The sequence below is a fragment of the Coturnix japonica genome, chromosome 1, assembly GCF_001577835.2.
Source record: "Coturnix japonica isolate 7356 chromosome 1, Coturnix japonica 2.1, whole genome shotgun sequence".
NCBI lineage: Eukaryota > Metazoa > Chordata > Aves > Galliformes > Phasianidae > Coturnix > Coturnix japonica.
This window is the reverse complement of record NC_029516.1, coordinates 6,233,776-6,252,256: the sequence shown is the minus strand read 5'-3', so window position 1 is coordinate 6,252,256 and position 18,481 is coordinate 6,233,776. Positions and strand designations below refer to the sequence as shown.

Here is an 18,481-nt window from a genome sequence, read left to right as displayed (position 1 = left end):
TAACTCTTCCTCTATGAATTCCCAATACTTTGAACCCTGACCAGGCAGTGGTTCACCTGCCTGGCTTAGAATCATAGAATCTTAAACCATCTTGGGTTGGAAGAGACCTTAAAGATCATTCAGTCTTTGGTGTCTCCAAGCTGTTTATGCACCTTTCTGGAGCAACTTCCCAATAGGCTCCAAAAAGATGAAGCAAAACGTGTTTTAAGGAGATCTTAATGATTTGCAGTAGCTGATGCACTGGCCTCTGTGCACAGGAGTTCTTCAGGGTTTGTCCTTTCCAGGTAATACAAGCTCTGTTTCTGTGTGCATGTGTGATAACTTTAATCCCACTGTCAGGCCATGGGAGGATTTAGGGTTTGGTTTAAGGAAAACCATGGATGGGATGTCCTCAAGCTGTGAGGGATGCTCTTGCCTTTGGATCCCTTTATCCAGGGCCACAAGTGCTGGTGTCAAGTAGGGACATGCCTTGTGCCACAGAGAGGTGTTACGTTCCCTTCTCTCCTGGCATACTGTTCCCGGTGGTCTTGTTGTGTGTCTGAACTCATTACTGCATTAGCAGTGTGAGTTGGTATTTGGTGATACCATGGTCACAGCGTTGCGTCACTCGGGACCATAGGGCAATGTATTACTTCATGGTGCAAAGAGGATTTTCTGTAGAGATCATGATGTATTGTTCTGCAAAGCCAAAGGCTTCAGTTAGTGTGTTGGGTGATATCACCAAGGACATGGGTCCAGGAAGGACATTTCGAGTCGTGGAATCTCATCGACACCATCACAGGTTATTACAGTCATACACATCTTCCTTGTTGCTGCTGTTGCTTACTGTATAACAGCAGAAGGCTCGAATGTGGCAAAGGCAAAGTACAACTATAAGTGGGGGGAAAAAATTATATTAGAGAGAACTTGAAATGTGCAGTGGTGAGACTGAAGCCTGAAGAATCAGTGTGGAAGGAGAGCAAAGGAGAAGGAAGGGTCATGTGTGAAGCCCTCAGGAAAAGTACAGAGGGAAAGTGTTAATCCAGCACCAACCAGGTTTGGGGTTGAGGTTCAGCAGTGTCCCCTGGAGCTGCAGTAAGGCACTGTGTGACCCACTTCTCACCAGCGAAGCAGGAATGGGATAGATCGCTGGGATGAGCATAACATGCAGCCTTAATTCAGTTCTCAGGGACTGGAGGTGTCTTACATTCAAAGCAGAGCAAGTGATTATGGCTCCCTGAGGTCCCCAGGCTTCCCTGCCAGGTGCAGTGTACTTGGAGACACAGCTGGATCCCAAGGTCAGTGGCAGTGCCAACCTCTGTCCGTTCCTGCTGGCTTGCTCCTTCCAAGAGCTTGCCCTGCAGCCCCAGCCCCAGGGCCCAGCAGTTTGATAATGTTAAGTTGTGTCTGAATTGCTTACAAGCCCCATCCAGCTCCATTGCCCAGGCTGTCCCAGGCTCTTCCAGGCAATCTGGCTTCCTAAGCCAGCAGCAGATTGCTCAGCATGGCCTTGGGGACCACCACAGCTGATAACGTCCCTTTCTATTTCCCCTTCTCCCAGACTTTTAACAACTTAATTCTCAACACTGCTATAAATCTCAATATGTCCTATTTCCTAGAAAACCACAAACAATTTTCCAAGGCTACACAATGAGCTGGAGTGCCTGTCTTTTGCTCTGGAGATGAATTCAAGTCCAAAATGACTTTTTCTGGTTTCCTCTCTGATCCTTATCTTTGAGCAGAGGTTTGATCAGCTCTGAGGTTCTGGGAGCACTTTCATGTTGACGAAGCCCTGTGCCTGATGCTGGGTCCATCTCTGTGAGCTGATAGTTCAGTCTTTTCCCAGCTTTAAATTGCAAAGAAGATCAGAGGAGCAGGCATGGTTTGATTCTCAGTGCAGTTAATGATGTTCTAGTTCAGGTTTTCTTCCAGCTTCCTTTCCCATCCAACACACTGCCCTTCTTCTCTTGTCCTGACCTGTTGTATGATGTTCTCAGATGCCTTTTACATCCCCTGCCTGGGGAATGTGGTATTGCCTAGTGTAATAATCTGAGGGACAGGGTTTGTGGTCATGATGGTGATATGCTGATGGTTGGACTTAGCGGTCTTTTCCAACCTTATTGATTCTATGGAAAAGATGTTGAGGTCACAACAAGGGAAGTGAATTGACCCTTTTCATCTAAATTTACCTTAAAATGTCTGCTAAAAATCTCCTATAATGCTAAGAAGGAAAAAAAAGGAGGTTAACACTCCCATTTTGGGCTATAGAAATCCTTTGTGTGTGCAGTTCTTCATGTAACACATAACATTTCAACAATGACTGCTGGGCTTGCCAACCTGCTCTGTGGCTGGATTATTTTTGTTCCTTCTTAGAAATTCCCAGATCTCCCAACCAAAATAAATCCAACTTTGTTTGGGTTTCCTGACCGCGTGGGATCCAACGTGGCTGCAGCCATCCCACACACGCTGCAGCACTGTTGGCATCCCGTCCATCTGAGATGAGATATTTCACACCGGGTTTCAGCAGGAACTACTTTGCAGATAGGGGAGCAGCGGGAGAATGACCCTACTGCTTTCACAGTGGCTTTATGTAGGGCACGCCAGTAATGGAAAGCCCCCACACACAGGGAGCAGCTCTGAGAGTCAGCACAAAATCTGCAGCTGAAACTTTGCATTTCTCCTAGGGAGCATAAAGTGGATTGAGGTCTTTCCATATTTAAAACTCTGCGCTGCCCTTGCTCTGCATGGATGGTCTCTCTCGTGGCTGTGTCCACTGTTGCCCATCATCACAACATGTGGCTTCCACATGTGTGTGTGTGCCACGGGAGAACCTGGATGCTCTCATTTCCCAGTGAAATGTGCGCTCAGAGGGGCAAGGATGATTTAGGGGATGTGTAATGAGTTACAGGGCCGTGCCTCATGCACATGCACACACTGCAGCATTGAAGCATGCTGAAAAACAAGCAGCTTGCCAAGGCAACTTCCATAGCCTCTCACAATGCTCAACAGGAAAATCTGGAGGGGAAAAAAATAACAAATCAATGCCTGAAGTGTTTCGGGCTCCATGATATGCCTTGCAGCCCTGGATCTGCTGCCAGTGGTGTCACCATCTTGAATCACCAAGGGCAGGGAGGATGGAGGCCTCAGTGCTGCATTTACAGACAGAAACTGGAGCTTAGGAAGTTCCACATGAATGTGCACAAGAACTTCTTTCGGTGAGGGTGACCGAGCACTGGAACAGGCTGCCCAGGGGGGTTGTGGAGTCTCCTTCTCTGGAGATATTCAAGACCCGCCTGGACGCCGAGCTGTGCGACCTGGTGTAGGGAACCTGCTTTGGCAGGGGGGTTGGACTCAATGATCTCTGGAGTCCTACAATTCTGTGATTCTGTGATCCTAGAAGATGTTTTCTGAAATGCTCCAAGTTTGCCAATGGAGACTCTATGGGGAATTTGTAAGTGCAAAGGTACTGGGCTACGTCCTCTCTTCCTCAATGCCCCTTTGCAGGCACAGCCAGCAGCATACATGGCAGAAAGCTGCTCCTAAATGGGCATCATTTCCTCAGAGAGCAATGCTCTGAGGTATCAGATCCAGGCACTGAGTTTGTAGGCATTGCATCAGGCTTTTCTCTCCTCTGTCTCCATCCTCAGCTCTTCTGCATTGATTCTGCACAGTGTTGAAGAGCTGATGTGCTTTCTCCCAGAACGGAGCATCCTTTCCTGGCTCTTCAGAGGCAGAGACTTTCAGAACAAAGACAAGATCAGGCAGAGAGCTTTATTCCAGACTTCTCCTTTGCATAGGTTGCAGGAGGAACACATTTATATTTTCATGAGTTGCCTTTATGCAGAGAGAACTGGTTTTTAAATCTTGCTCTCTAATCCCTAGAGCATTTCTGCACAAGCAGGCAAAGCATTCCCAATAAAGGCAATGCAAAGTCCTGGCATCACTGAGAAGATAGATGAACAGACACTGAGGGCCATGGTTTAGTGGGCATGGTGGTGATGAGTTGATGATTGGGCTGAATGATCTTAGTAGTCTTTTCCAACCTTAATAATTCTGATTTTAAGTCCTGGGAAGCTCTGTTGGGGGTTGGTATTCATCAGCCCAACTGAATATCTCTGGTGGCTGCCCAGACCCAGGCTGCAGCCCTGGCTCAGAGCACCCAGTGCATGCCAACCCCAATGCTCAGCCATGGCTGGAAGTGACCCCATGACATGATTTTACACTGGAAGCATATCAATTCTTACAGTGTTATTCAAAACAAGAAAGAAAGAAAGAGAATTTAAAAAAAAAAAAAAAAAAAAAAAAAAAAAGCAATTATGTATACAGATTAATGTTTTACTTTTTTTTTCCCTCCACATCTGGAATGACTTTTGCTAGTGTGTTTTCTATTACGTGTTATACCTAACACTGTTTAGTGCAGTTTATTGACCAGCTCTGCTGCAGACTAACTGAGTGATACACAACCCCGTGCCTTGGCTCAATTGATCCGGGTGATCGCCACTCACACCTCAAAGTGCTTGCTGATACAGTCGGTACAATAGACTCAGTAAGTGCTAAAAGGACACTTTGAGCCTTAAATCTTAATTTGTCCCTTAAAAATATTTCATGCATACTACAGCTTCTATTGCCTTGTGTCAATTTGGTCATCTTCCTATGAACCTACATTGATTTTTTTCTTCTCCAGCAAATCACGTACATTTTAGCAGCAAATAAATTGTCCTATTCTCTTTTCTAACTAAACCAAACCTCCTACAAATGTTTTCCCAGGAGACTTGGATGCTCTCATGTAATTACCACCCTGTCTGCATGCACAAATGAGTGATATCTGGAACAGTTTGCTGAAAATATGCCATGTTTGAAGTGTGAAACTGTACCAAAAAAGAAAAAAAAAAGCCAACATTTTTATATATATTTACAAGGAGTGAAAAGTCAGATGTAGGAGAGATTAACAGGCATCCTAACATCCTTAGAAATATAGTAATTATCAGTTGCTATGTACTTTAGTACTGCATGGTCATCATCATGCTGATGACATGTGGGTTTTGCTACAGTTCAGAGTAAGGAGTGAATTGGAAAGTGACCAGGAATCCCTGAAGAGGCATTGATGCAACTTGTAAAAGGCTGTGGAGTCCACTATTGGTAATGGAGAGTCCTAGCAGCTAATTTAGATCCTTTTCTCTTAGAACATACAGTGTGCATAGCAAGCAGAGCAGAAGCTCTTCCAGTATACTGTGCACATATGGGATGAAACAACAGTCAGTACCTTAAAGTGCTTCTTATCTAGATAATAAATTTAGCCTAGGAGGGGAAAAAAAGGTTCTACACAGAGGGGGTTGGTCAGGCATTAGAATTGGCAAACCAGAGACATGGTAGAGTCCCCATCCCTGGAGGTATTTAAGAGATGTGTGGATGTGGCACTAAGGGACACAGCTTAGTGATGGGACTGTTTAGTTCGGGTTGGTGACTAGCCTTGATCATCTTCAAGGTCTTATCCAACCTAGATGAGTCTACAGTTCTATGAATAATGATGTTCTTTGCACAGCCTGCCTGAGCTGAGTTAGCTCAGGCAAAATTTGCATGCAGGTCAAGTTATCTGAGGTTTTAACTGGGAAGTTTACAGCAGGGGAGATTTTCTAACTGTCATGTCATGTTATCATAGGGATGAGGGGTTTTTTTGCTATAGATTTTGTAGTAGTGGCATTTTGATCCCCTTTTGCAGCCTTTGGGCATTACTTTGGAGTAGGGATGAACAGCACATCCCGCAGTCAGTTCAGTGGGATGAGGCCATGAGCTGCCTGAGCTGCAAGCCCAGCACTTCCCATAGGACGTGACCCTTGGGTTGCAATGCTGTCATGTGGACCGATGTGTTTCTCCTCAGATAAAGATGCACAGTGATGCTCAGTGCAATCAGCTTGCCATATGACTCATTTAAAATGTGCTTGTACAAAAGAACTATAAGAGCTTTAGCATTTTCTTCACCTAAAAACACTGGTCCATAGCAAGCATCCACACTGAACTGCTGTTACAATTGACCAGCTGAGATGAGGTTTCTCAGTATCAAGAAAGGAGTGGAACAGTTTTCCTGAGGACCAGATGAGTTACAAGTCTGTCAAATATAAGATATTTGTAGCCAGTGAATCCTCTAGTCTGAAACCAGTGCCATCTCTCTGAGGTTGGTGAGAGCTCCAGAGCTCAGAGGATGCTCTGCCCAAATCTCTTAGATTTGGCTCCTGCCTTGTACAGTGAGGATCTTGCTTGGAAGGATATATTTTTAAGCTGCCAACTGTTTTTTCTCGCCAAGAAAGGGAACAGCAAGAGATATGTGGGAGAAAGAGTCAAACATGGTAAGAGGTATGCACTGGGAAAGCCCTCCTCTGCATTAACATCAGAAGGCAGAGCGGGTTCACGATGGCCTGGTTTCCTTCCATTTGAGAAGATTGAGATCTGTATTATTTTAAGAAAGAAAACAATACGTGACATAAACCAGCACAACCTGCACTCTAGTGAGGAAGCCATCCAGTCCAGGAAAGGGCTTTCTTATCTCAGGATATAGCTGAGAGCCGAGTTCTGTGGCCAGCCGCTCTCAGAGCAGTGATTTAGGCGTCTGTTGGGTAATGCCCTGCTCGGTTTGAAATGCAGCGTTGGAATTACATTTAATTCTAACTCCACGGCTCAAGCACTGAGTGTTTTGAGGTTAAGAAGCGGCATTCCCAGCTTTAAAGTTCGCCTGAGAGTTATTGCTTGATGTTGTAAATGGACTTAAGGACCGTAGGAGACAGTTTTTCATTTCAGCCCTGATACAGTAAGCCACTTAAACACTTGCTTATGTCACGCTGAAATAAAAGGGATTTATGTGCGCGGCTCTGTGCTTTGCTGAATCAGAACGTTTTTGCTGATGGCTGTTTGCAGACAACATGAGAAACAACCTGTGCAGATTTCTCTGGGGGATCTCAGGTCTAGGAAACACTGCCTGGAGCCCTCAGGAAGCATGGAGCCCCTGGGCAAGCCAGGAACTCTTTTGTCAGCTCTCAGGACAAAACAGGGAAGTCACCAGGTCACCCAGCCTGCAGCTCTCCTTAGTGCTCATCTGGTCGCTCTCCTACAGTGCTCGCAGAGTGGTTGGGTCACATGAAGCTCATCCCAATGAACACACCTTCCCTTCTGCTCCAGGAACATTTGGCTCTATGAATCTATGATTCTGTGACTTGATGATTCTATGATGCTATAATTCTTCATTCCCTACTCAGTGGGATATGGACGTGGATTATTTAAGGGGAAGGACAAAATGCTTGCAGGAAATCCAGAAGACTTGCGTTTGTGGATGCCCCGTCCTTGGAGGTGTTCAAGACCAGGTTGGACGGGGCCCTGGGCAACCTGATCTAGTAAAGGTGTATGTTTGGTGGCCCTGCCAGGCAGGGGGTTGGAACTACATGATCCTTGAGGTCCCTTCCAACCCAGGTCATTCTGTGATTCTGTGATACATTCCTCTGGTGCTACAGATCCTATGGGAGATGCAGCATTGTCATTGACATATATTTCCTGGCTTTTATCTAGGTATCTTAGAGGTCTTTCCCAACCTTAATGATCTGAACAGAAGGCAAATGTCCAAGGGTATGATTAGGATCTCCTTTGTAGGAAAAAACCAACCACTTTACAACTGACCTGTCCTGTTCCAGAACATCAAGTAGCATTTCCAATAGGAAATCATCACCAGTGAATCAACTTGAATGGCAGAAGTGTTGTCTGCTGGGTTTCTATCCATTGTAGTGAGAAACACCTGTACTTCTTTGTCTTATTTTAGGATTATCCCTTTGCCATAACTCTTCTGCCAAAATAAAATCACTCTTCTCCCTCTACAAACAAAAGTTTACAGACCAGACATATCACTTTTGGTTTAGGATGGAGTCATGGAGATAAGTGGTGGAAATGAGGAACACATCCAGACTGGATGGCAGTATCTTTGCCTGGAGTTTATCCTGTATTTCTCCTCACTCTTAGAGCTTCGAGTCAGTGATGTTCAGGTGGAAATAAGCCTGCAGCATCACTGTCCTATCTAATAAAAGGAAAAACAGAGAAATGGGTGTGCAGGAGGGTTTTAGACCTGGAAAGCAAGCAGGGTGGAAAGCAGTAAGAAATGGTCAAGTGGGAGCAGGGTGTTTAATCTAATGCTTTATTTTAATCATCGGGCTGTCATCTCTCTCTATCTCCTTTCATCGGGTCTGTCCAAACGGCAGGCAGAGTGACACTGATTTTTGTGTGCTCAGCACGGTAATTGCCTCCTATAGATGCAGTGAGCGTTTAGGAAATTTTCTGCCTCCAATTACAATTTCTGATTTGAGTCATGGAAGAATACACCATATCCTCTTTATTTCTGTAGTCACCGGCTAATGAAACGTGCCATGAGTATTTATAGAACTGCCATTGTAAATAGCATTTGCATTTGGTGCATTGTAGTTATTTAGTGTGACGGTGCCTTCACCAAGAGGATTTTTGCACTTTGAAAGGGAAAGGTTCCCTTTGGAGTCATTCCTTCCTGCTGCCTTTGCTGTTTGCAGTGGATGCAGCGATTCTGTGGACAGTTGCAGATAATTTAGTGACAAGATGACACACACACGGGGACTAGCAAAGCGCACTGCAGCTAAAGACAAAGATGCTGCAGACAGTTTATAGGACATTCCAAACCTGTGTTTGGAGTTACAGCAAAGATGAATAGGGAGGAGGGAAGTCAGCAGAGTGGTTCGTGCAGCAGTGCAGAACAGCTGCCAGATGGTCTTTCTTAGGAAAACCGTCATGTAAATATTTGGGTAGGAGCCTCCAAATGATATTTAAAGTCTGTTGCTTGTGACAAAGGTAACTAAAATGTCTTTTCCTTGAGAAAAGCAGCCAAGATACAGAAGATCCCACAAGTAACCAGAAGAGATACTTGCTTTCTGTAGCACATTCACATAATCAAGTGCATACGTCAAAACTTGTCACTGACGTCTCTCAAAGTGTCTTGCAAAGGAGGGCAGAATCATTCTTCCCATCTTCCAGGTGCAGAACTGTAGAATCACAGATGCTAGAAAAGATCACAAAGATCATGTATGTAGTCCAACCATCAGCCCACCCCCACCATGCACACTAACCATGTACCTGCCTACATGTTTCTTGAACACCTCCAGGGACAGTGACTCCCCACCTTCCTGGGCAGCCTGTGCCAATGCTTCACCACTCTTCTGAGAATAATTCTTTCCTAATATCCAATCTGAACCACCTCTGCCACAATTTAAGGCCATTATCTCTTGTCCTATGGCTGTTATCTGGGAGAAGAGGCCAACCCCACCCATCTACAACTTCCTTTTTGGGAGCTGTAGAAAGCAATAAGGTCTTCCCAGATCCTCCTCTTCTCCATAAAGCCAGGGTACAGGTAGAACACAGTGCCCTGCATGTGATTGGCTCTCCTGAGCATCCACCACCTCATCCATACAAATGGGTTTCCTCAGATTTTCATGTGCCTCACAACCACCATCTGTGCCTGTATGGTGTGGAGACGCGTCATCCTCAGCTTCCCAAAAGGGCTCATGTTCAGCTCTTCAAGCACTCTGGGGTCATACTGAATGTACAGGCACTAGAAGAAGTGACAGATTTCAGAATGTGACGTACTGATCTGTTTTGGAAAACAAACAAAAAAGCTGTTGTGTGTTTTGCTGCAATAATTCCCATCTGAATTCGCTATTGGTCTGGCCCACAAAATGCATCTGGTCCCTCTTCACATATGAAGAATGCTGCTCTCTGCCATATGGGTGAACTGCTAGCACTGAGTTTGTAGCACAGCCCCAGCTCTTCACACTTCTTGGGGTGCAAGGAGTAAATGTGGACACCACAGTCTGGAACCCATGTTGGAGAGTTGTCTGAGTTTAGCACTAGGGCATGGCTTCAGGTATGGAAAACGCAAGTGTAGGATGAAGCTGGGTCAGCTATCCTGCCCAGTATGCATCTCTCTATAATGTTTGAACATTACAGACATCAATACTGTCAGGAGGTATTAGACATGTGAAATTTTACTTTCTGAAGTTAGAGTAGATGGCTCCTAATTTCAGAGTGGAACTGTGCTGTTGATACGGGAAACTGAGTCACTGAAGTCACAGTGAAAACGGAGCAAACCTCTCTACTTCACATCAAGTGTCCTTGTCTACTATCAACAACTCTGTCCAACCATTGCTTCTTCTATGCTGAGATTTTACTTTTCTGTGTTGAGGGGAAACCCTTGCCTTTCATCTTCCCCCATCTTTCTTAGGGTAACAGTTTCAGGAGTGGTGAACAACAGTTCTCTCCTTGCAGCACTCCACTATATAATTCTGGTGTTGCTCAGCTCATCATTAGTGACCTCCTGGTCCCACAGTCCCATCTGTAGGGCTCTGGTGTTTGCTTTCCTTCTTGTTACACAGAGAAGCAGAAGGGATTCCTTGCCATGTTTAAGAGCTGGCCTCAGTCTCATTGCTGTGCAACAGATACCACAGAGAAACAGAACTGCAAAGCATCAGAAGCACCACCTTCCGCATGCATGGCCTGTACCAAAACAGTTCCTTCTTGCTGTGCTGTAAAACATCCCACTTTGACAATCTAGCAGAGTTTGTGTTGCTCCGATGAAGGTAAAAACTATGCAGTGTCGGCTTCAAATGCCTGGCAGAATAATAAAACAGAGAGGAAGGAAGAAAGGGGTTGGGGTCAGTAGCCTGTAACACAAACCTTCAAAGCATTAAGAGGCACAGCAAAGATGTGACACTACAGAATTAAAGTAGTGTGCTCACATGTTGCATGATCGAACTGTAAAATTCACCATGGACTCTGGGAGCCACCAAGGATTTGCTGATGGACAGAGGTGCTGGGGGTGAGCTGATGTGAAAGCAGCGTGATTTCCCCAGCTCCACTCCTCTTTTCTCCCTCCATTTCTGCAAGAAATGCTCATGAATTTGCAGTTTGTCCATCATTTGTGCTGCATTTCGGAGTTTCACTACATTTGGATACTGCCAGCTACCACCAGCTGTTCACATTTGGGATTTATTTAAGCAGCGGGAGCACTGAGGGGAGATGAAACTCTGGGTTGGGAAAGCATGGAGTGTTATTTTCTGAAATATAAAACATCACCTCAGTCAATTTTCCTCCTTGCTCCTTATACATTCTTTTTTTTTTCTCATTTCCACCTTGTATAACTGATCGACTGCAACATGCAAATGCTGGACTGTGCTCCTGCCCCTGCCATTACATGTCATTGCCATGAGAAAGTCACCGCTTTCATTCTTGCCTTGGGTAAACTCACATTAAAATTTCCATCCCGTATCTTGGGGATGCTGCAGGTCTCTGACAGCAAGGATGAGAGATATGAGAGAGAGCTTTGTCCACAGTGCTGCTTGGTGGAAGCCCAGCATGGGCTATGGCTCCCTGCAGCCACACCAGCAGGACCTACACAACCCCTGTGAATGCTGCTTAATACACAGTTTACAGAGAAAATCTCTTACCAAATAAATATGCCTTACGCGAAGAGGTATTTGGCATAGCATTCCTCACTAGATGAAGTTCCCATATGAATACGTTTGATTGCCTTCGCAGTAAGTGGTTGACATGAGAAGCCTTGGATGGAGTGTGGTGGGTTACCAGGAGCACAGCAGGACCAAGGCATGTGTGACTGCCTTGGGGCTGCCTGAACACTGCCCAAATCATGCTGAGGAAGAGATTTCCTAGAGTGAAAGGGCTTAGGCTGCTCTTATCCCATCAGTGGAACTGTGTGTGGGGGTGAGGGCTGAAGGGGCAGAACCTGGATCCATGGCTGTGCAAAGCAAAGTTGTTCCTCTTCGCAAGAGAGCTGGGAAAGGCCTTGGCTGACTGTAGGAGGAGATCCCTCAGGCAATGGCTCATTTACTTCTTAGTGCTTCAATCTATAGTAGCTCGGAAGAAGCAACATAAAACTGTAATTGATGTTGTCATAATGTTAAGAATTGGAATAAATCATACTGATATGGAAGCACCGATGAACCAATATAATAATTAAGGACATAAAGCTGTTAGAGAGCTGTTTGGATGCAAAGGAGGGCTATGAAGATGGAGAAGGGTCTGGAGGGCAAGGTGACGAGCAGCTGAGGTCTCTGGGTTTGCTTAGCCCAGAGCAGAGGAGCTGAGGGGAGGCCTGATGGTGGCTGCAGCTCCTCACAGGGAGCAGAGGGCAATGCTGGGCTCTGCTCTCTGTGATGGTGACAGGGACAGGGAACAGCATGGAGCTGTCAGGGGAGGGGCAGGGGGTGTTAGGGAAGGGTCTGCACCAGAGGGTGGTGGGCATGGAACAGCCTGCCCAGGGCAGCAGTCACACAGCATGCCAAGGTAGAAAGCCCTGTGCCCTGAGCCATGTGTCTTTTCTCTCTTGCAGATGACGGAGGGCCGCAGATGCCAAGTGCACCTCCTTGATGACAGGAAGCTGGAGCTCCTCGTCCAGGTAGGAACTGCATGTTTCTCCATTCAAGGATTTTCTCCAAATGGTCCAGGAGAAAAAGGGAGGAGGAAAGGTTTTCACTTGGTTTTCTTAGCAACTTCACGCTCAGATTGCATGCAGAGCTGTATTTGTACCAGGGATAATATGCTTGTGCTAATTCATGACATGGTTTGTTTTACTTTGTGCCAAAACAGTCCCAGTCCCCACTGGTAGGACAGAAAAACAGGTCAGGTTGTTCTTGATGCTGTTATTTAATGGGGAATATATTACATCTTCTTACAATAACCCCAGCCTGAGTTTCCGTCCCATTACTTGCCACTAAACTTGGTGTATGATGCTCAGGATGCAGTGCTGGTGCCATAGGAAAACATCACTGAAGATACTTCAGAAGCTGAAAATGAAACACAAATATGCTTTCAAATACATTTGTGAAATATCCTTGTATTTAAAAAAAAAAAAAGTAACAATCACAGAGAATGAAGGAGAATGAGATTCTGGTGCTGGCCATGGGCTCATTAACATTGCCATATCCTGAGCCTTCCTGACAATTCTGGCTCACTCCTCAGAGGTCACCAACAGGTTAACAGCAAGAATGAGAAGAATGCCTTTCCTTTTTGCAAATGCTGCTGGGCAGCCCCAGAAACAGGAAATGAAACTTCCCATGGCTGCAGAACCTCCACGCAGCTGATAGCTGGGGGGAGAGCAGGATCCCACCCGGGGAAATCTGAACAGGGATAGCTGGAGGTGCCATGAATCACCGGAAGCATGTTCAGCCCTACTGCTGGAAAGCTGCTTAAAAACATTGTTAACAGAATGCTTGCAACAAAAATAAGACAAAAGGGTAGTGAGGTCCTGAGTCCTTAATCACTGTAAAGATGGGATCCCACAGCTCCCTGAGACACGTGGTGTGCACTGGGCTGCGTGGTCAGAGAGCACCCAGGTACCAGCCATGAGCCAGGGCTGGAAGGAGAATAGCTCAATAATTAATTATAAATCATTAGTTAAAGTGAAATGCCATACCCATGGTATGTTCTGAGTCCTCAGTACAGGAGAGACATGGATGGACCTGTTGGATTGCATTTAGAGAAGGCCCACAAAATGACCCAAGGGATGGAACACTTCCCCCAACAGGATGGGCTGAGAGGTGTTCTGCTTGGAGAGGAGAAGGCTCCAGGCAGATCTGAGAGCAGCCTTTCAGTATCTAAAGGGGAGCTACAGGAAAGAAGGGGACAGACTCTTTAGCAGGGTCTGTGGTGACTGAACAGTGGAAATGAAAAAGTCTTTAACAGTGGTGATGAGAGTGGAAGAGGATGGGTTGGGAAACACTGGGACTGTTCACATGATGCTTTTTTTTTAAGCATTTGATCACACCTTCAATGGGAATTTCTAGTGATCAATATAAGACATGAATTGCTCTGTAAATCACACTAACTAGTCTGCAAGTGACCCATGGCTGAATTTTATTTGCACAATAAATCTCTTTTTGCTGCTCTCAAGTAATGTATGAATGAGGAAAGCCAGGAGGTGTGAGTGTGAAAAATTCATGTCCAGAAAATGCAGTCACCTCTGCTGCACACAGCTTGACCCAGCTCTGAATAGTGCCCTGCTATGTGTGCACAGGATTGCCCACTGAGGCATCTTAGGTGATTTTCTGGATAAATGATGCTGTTAGAGAAAAGGCAGCTCACGGATATAGCAAATACAGCATTCTGGGGTAGAGCAGGCTACGGAGGAAGAGGATGTTTGGATTCATGTCTCCAATACTGATATTCTTTGAAAGTATGGGCAAAACAACAGTGTTCCTGCAAAGCTGCCAGCTTTAGGGGGTCATAGGATGCTCCGCTCCAGGCAGCAGCACAGAGTGGGTATTGTCCAGCCTTGAGAATGACACGGTCTTTGCCAAGGAAAACCTCACCAGCTGATCTGTGCAGCTCAGAACTGGTGCTGAGATTGGAAATAAAAGTTTTGTAAGGTCTGAGCACCTTTGCTTTGGTTATCAATTTATCTTATAGCTGTAAATACAATCTTCATCCAACCCAGGTCTTCTGGCTACCACTTCAAAGCTGTATTTATCCATGGATATCTCGCCACAGGCTGATGGGGGATGATCTGTTGGCTTATGCCATGGAAGAGATTCTTTCATCACCGTGTTGGGCCTTAACATCTCAGTCTGTGTTGGCCTGCATTGCTCATGAGGAGAGCTCTCAAATTCCCGTGCAAAATGTGTCCCTTCCAACCAACCTCAACCTCTTCAGGAAACTTTTCCAAAGCAAATTCCATGTTGCTGTGGCATATTTAAGGTAGACAGGGAATCAGCTGAATTGATCTCTTCACTGTTGGTGAGATGAAAATAGCATCCTTACCTGGTTTGGGCTTTATGTAGCTTTTGCAACACTTGTGTGTGATCTCACATGCTCTAGTTACAGGAAGGTTGCAGATCCTGCTGCATGAACAGGAATCTGTATTTCAGGATGGCAAGAAACAGCAGAAAGGAGCTGTGTCTGATGGAATGGGGGAGATGGGTACAGCACCCTTGAAGGGATGCGGGGGGGCTTCTGGAGCATTTTGAAACTGCTTCGGCCACTGACTCCAGGGAGCTGAAATGATTTCCTCTGCTGCTGCCTGAGGGCTGCTGGGCAGAAACAGATGCATCTGGGAACGATCAGCATGTTTGCACAGAGCAGTGCATTAAGCAAATATACTCCTTTTTGCCTGCGAATTAGCTGCGATCAGACTCAGGGGGTTATGAATACAACTCTTGAAACATATGACTGGATGGTTAACAAGGACCATACCTCAGTCTGCAGGAGGATGGCAAGTGGTAAACGATCCTGCGGTTGCTCACAGGAGTCGGCCTTGGCTCCATTCGACATCTCCTCCAGACCACACCGAAACGGTTTCAACACCGCAGATCCTCTTCCCAAACTACAAAGAACTGGGAGGCCGGCCACACAAATGCTTCTGGTGGGACCCCCTCGGGCACATCTGTTTTATTTGCATTGCAGAGCACCAAAAGTCAGCTTCTGGCTCAAAGGCAGCATTTATAAGCCCTGCTGCAAATGCTTGGGTGATGGCACATAGCACAAGGGCTTTGAGTTACCACCACCAGCGAAGCCATCCTTGCTTTAGGCAATCAAGTGGTCTGTACTACAGCTTTTTTCCCCCAAGTTGGGTGGTTGCGGAGCGGTAGAGCAGCAGCTCAGGAAAGGCACAGACACAGGCTTGGAGGATAAAGGAAAGCCCTTTCCAATGCATTTTGTCAGATAAATGCCGAAATTCAGAAGGTTTAATCATAAACTCAACAGAGGAGGATCATATGGAAATCTCTTCCCGAGGGTCTGAAACTCAAAGCCTGTTTGACTTAGGATTATGAAGAGTTGCATTTGGTATGTGTTTCATTTGATAAATGTCTGTTGATGATGTGTTGTGTGTGGCAAGTTTACATAAGACTTTTTTGACAGCGTTTTCATTGTGAGCAGGAGCAGAGCGTGGCTCCTCAGATCTTCGTACAGGCAGTTCTCTTCCTATTTCTGTTCGATGCATGTTTAGATCCTAAAGCAAGAGATTTTTGTGTTTGGCTTTATCCAACTAATCGCTTTCAACAAGCAAGTCCCCTTTCTTGCTCCTAGAAGATGAATTTTCTCACATCCCCTGCTCTCAGCCTTGCTATCCATTATATTATTTTCTGTTGCACGGGAAAAGCTTGCACTGCTTTATTCAAAGAGTTTTGCATAATTGGCTCTTCATTCCTTTTCATCTTGATTTTTGTAAACATGGCTTTTTCCATGCTGGCTGAGTCCCACAGCCTCACTACGTCTGTGCTGGCTGCTGGTGCATTATCCATTTGCAGTTCCAGCCATCAGCATCCAGAAGTGCTAAGCCTCCTAATTCCTTCTCTCCGGAAGAGTTATTGCGGGAACAGAGCTCGTTCATGGCTTGGAGCAGAGCTGTCTGTGGGGCCTGAAATTTGATCAGAGGGAATATTGGGAGTTTGATTTTCACCTAAGAGTACTGAGCCCAATTTGGAGGAGCCAAGGAGAGGGATGTGGAAGTTATCACCACGCTAGTCCATGGGTGTTTGGGTGGCTAATCCACATAAAAGTCCATATTAACACTTCTTCAGTCATTATTAAGCTTGGAGTAAGCTTCCAAGTTTGGAGATGCTTCCAAGCCAGACCAAGAGCCAGGGAGTGGTGACAGCAGTGTGGGAGTCCTGGAGGAGATGCTCAGGTCAGAGCACACCAGGGACCTTTGCTCCTCCATGCTCAGCCTCACTCTCAGCCCTGGGGAATTGTACATCACCTTTTGAGAGCAATGTCTCCACTAATAATTGTGATAAAGAGGAATAAAATGTTCGCATTCCCCCCCCCCCCCCAAGATGCTGTTGGAATTTTTGCATTATTTTCAGTATTACTCATGGTCAGAAGATTACAGTCAGCTGGGGCTTACTAGTGTTTCCTTCTGCCTCACTTTTGCATGTCAATAAGTAGGGTGGCTACCTGGGTTGGCAAGGTGGAAAAACTGCAGAGGTTCCCCTTCAGGTGGTAATGAGGATGGCACCTACTGGGAAAATGTGCCTAATTTTGAGTACTGTATTTATTTGAGTATTGCAGTGATATATCCCAGCTTCGTAGCAAGAAAAAACAAGCATCAGAATGGGATGAATCCCCTTGGGATGCCACATAGATTGCAGAAGAGGGGCTCCAGCCCTTCTCTGCTGCCAAAACTGGCTCTAGGCAGGGCCGTGGGAGCTGGCCTTCCCTTAAAAACATCATCTCCCAATGCAGAAATGAAGCCACACATCCCTGACCGTAAATGGAGACGTTTGGGTGCCAGTAGTCAGGCAGGAGAGCCAGCACGACTCCCTGCAGTGCAGGCAGGCTCTGCTCCAAGAGCACTTGTAACCATCATTGCAGCAGGAGGCAGCTCTGGGAGAGAGTGTGAGGGTGAGTATTAAACCCATTGCAGAAGGAATTAATATACTGCTGGGTTTTCTCATAGGGCATGCCTATAGGGCATGGGTTGTGGGGATGGACTGGCTCTCAGTGGAGGGAGGCTCCCTGCATCTCTTCTTCCCACCCAGCCTCTACACTGCAGCACAGAAGATAGAAAATATCCCTTCATCTTACAGGATAGCTTCATAATGGTTCTCAGAGTGGTTCTGGAAGTCGTGTGGTGGCCTGTCACCCCTCTGAAAGAAAAAAATGTGTGTTTTCCGCAGGGCAGGGAAATAACTGGAGAGCTGACTGAGCTCAAATGGAGTTTTCTGCTGTGAATCTAGCTAAATGCAGTCCTTTGCACTGAGAAAATGTGCGAAAAATAGATCTGAGCCCAATTAGAGTTTGATCCAAAATTTGATCTAAATTCTGTAATTTTAAATTGATCAGAGCCAAAGCGATGCTCAGATCTGTGTTCTGGAAGGGAGACTTTCTTTTCCCAAACTGCAGCACTAGGAGTTTGATACGTCTAATTTCAGAAACAAAATATACATCAAAAGCAGGAGTGTAGTTGAGCAGTTTGTGGCAACTTTGGCACTAGAAGTTACTGAGGTCTGCAGCTTTGGAACTTGAGAACCATCAACAAACCAAGCAATGTCCCCATCACAGTTTGTCTTTCCTGATGGATGAACCACCTGAAGGCTCCTCCTGGACTTTCCCTGGCTCTTGAATCACCATTGGAGGAGTCTAATAGTCTCTAGTCCAGTGAGAGCGATGGCAAGTGGGGCAGATGTCCTGCTGGCTTTAGTCACCATGGGATGGAGAGGGATGTAGGAAAGAGGCTGCTCTGCAAATAGGGAGATGAGAGTCAAGGTTGGTGATTTGAGTCTGTGCTCTTCTAAGTGAAGAGTTGAGCTTTTCAATTGAATAGTTGGCTATTTACCAAAACTTAGCAATGGGAAAGTAGGTTTACTACGCATTAACACATTACCAAACAGTTACATGAAAAATGGCCTAAAAGAACTGAGTCTTTTAGCCTGAAAGCTGTGACTGTTTATCTTCTCTGCAAGCTTTGCTAAATGCTCTCAGGAAGCATCCACCA

The 18,481-nt window shown here is 45.8% G+C and overlaps 1 protein-coding gene across 8 annotated transcripts in view; it reads left to right on the top strand.

The window, feature by feature from the left end:
* The window catches only part of FRMD4A (FERM domain containing 4A), a 327,545-nt gene that overhangs the window by 201,938 nt on the left and 107,126 nt on the right, over positions 1-18,481 (top strand). For all 8 annotated transcript variants that reach the window (XM_015872977.2, XM_015873053.2, XM_015872815.2 and 5 more), the window contains one exon: positions 12,380-12,445. In XM_015872977.2, the coding sequence (XP_015728463.1) occupies positions 12,380-12,445 (66 nt within the window). The remainder of the gene's footprint in view (positions 1-12,379; positions 12,446-18,481) is intronic.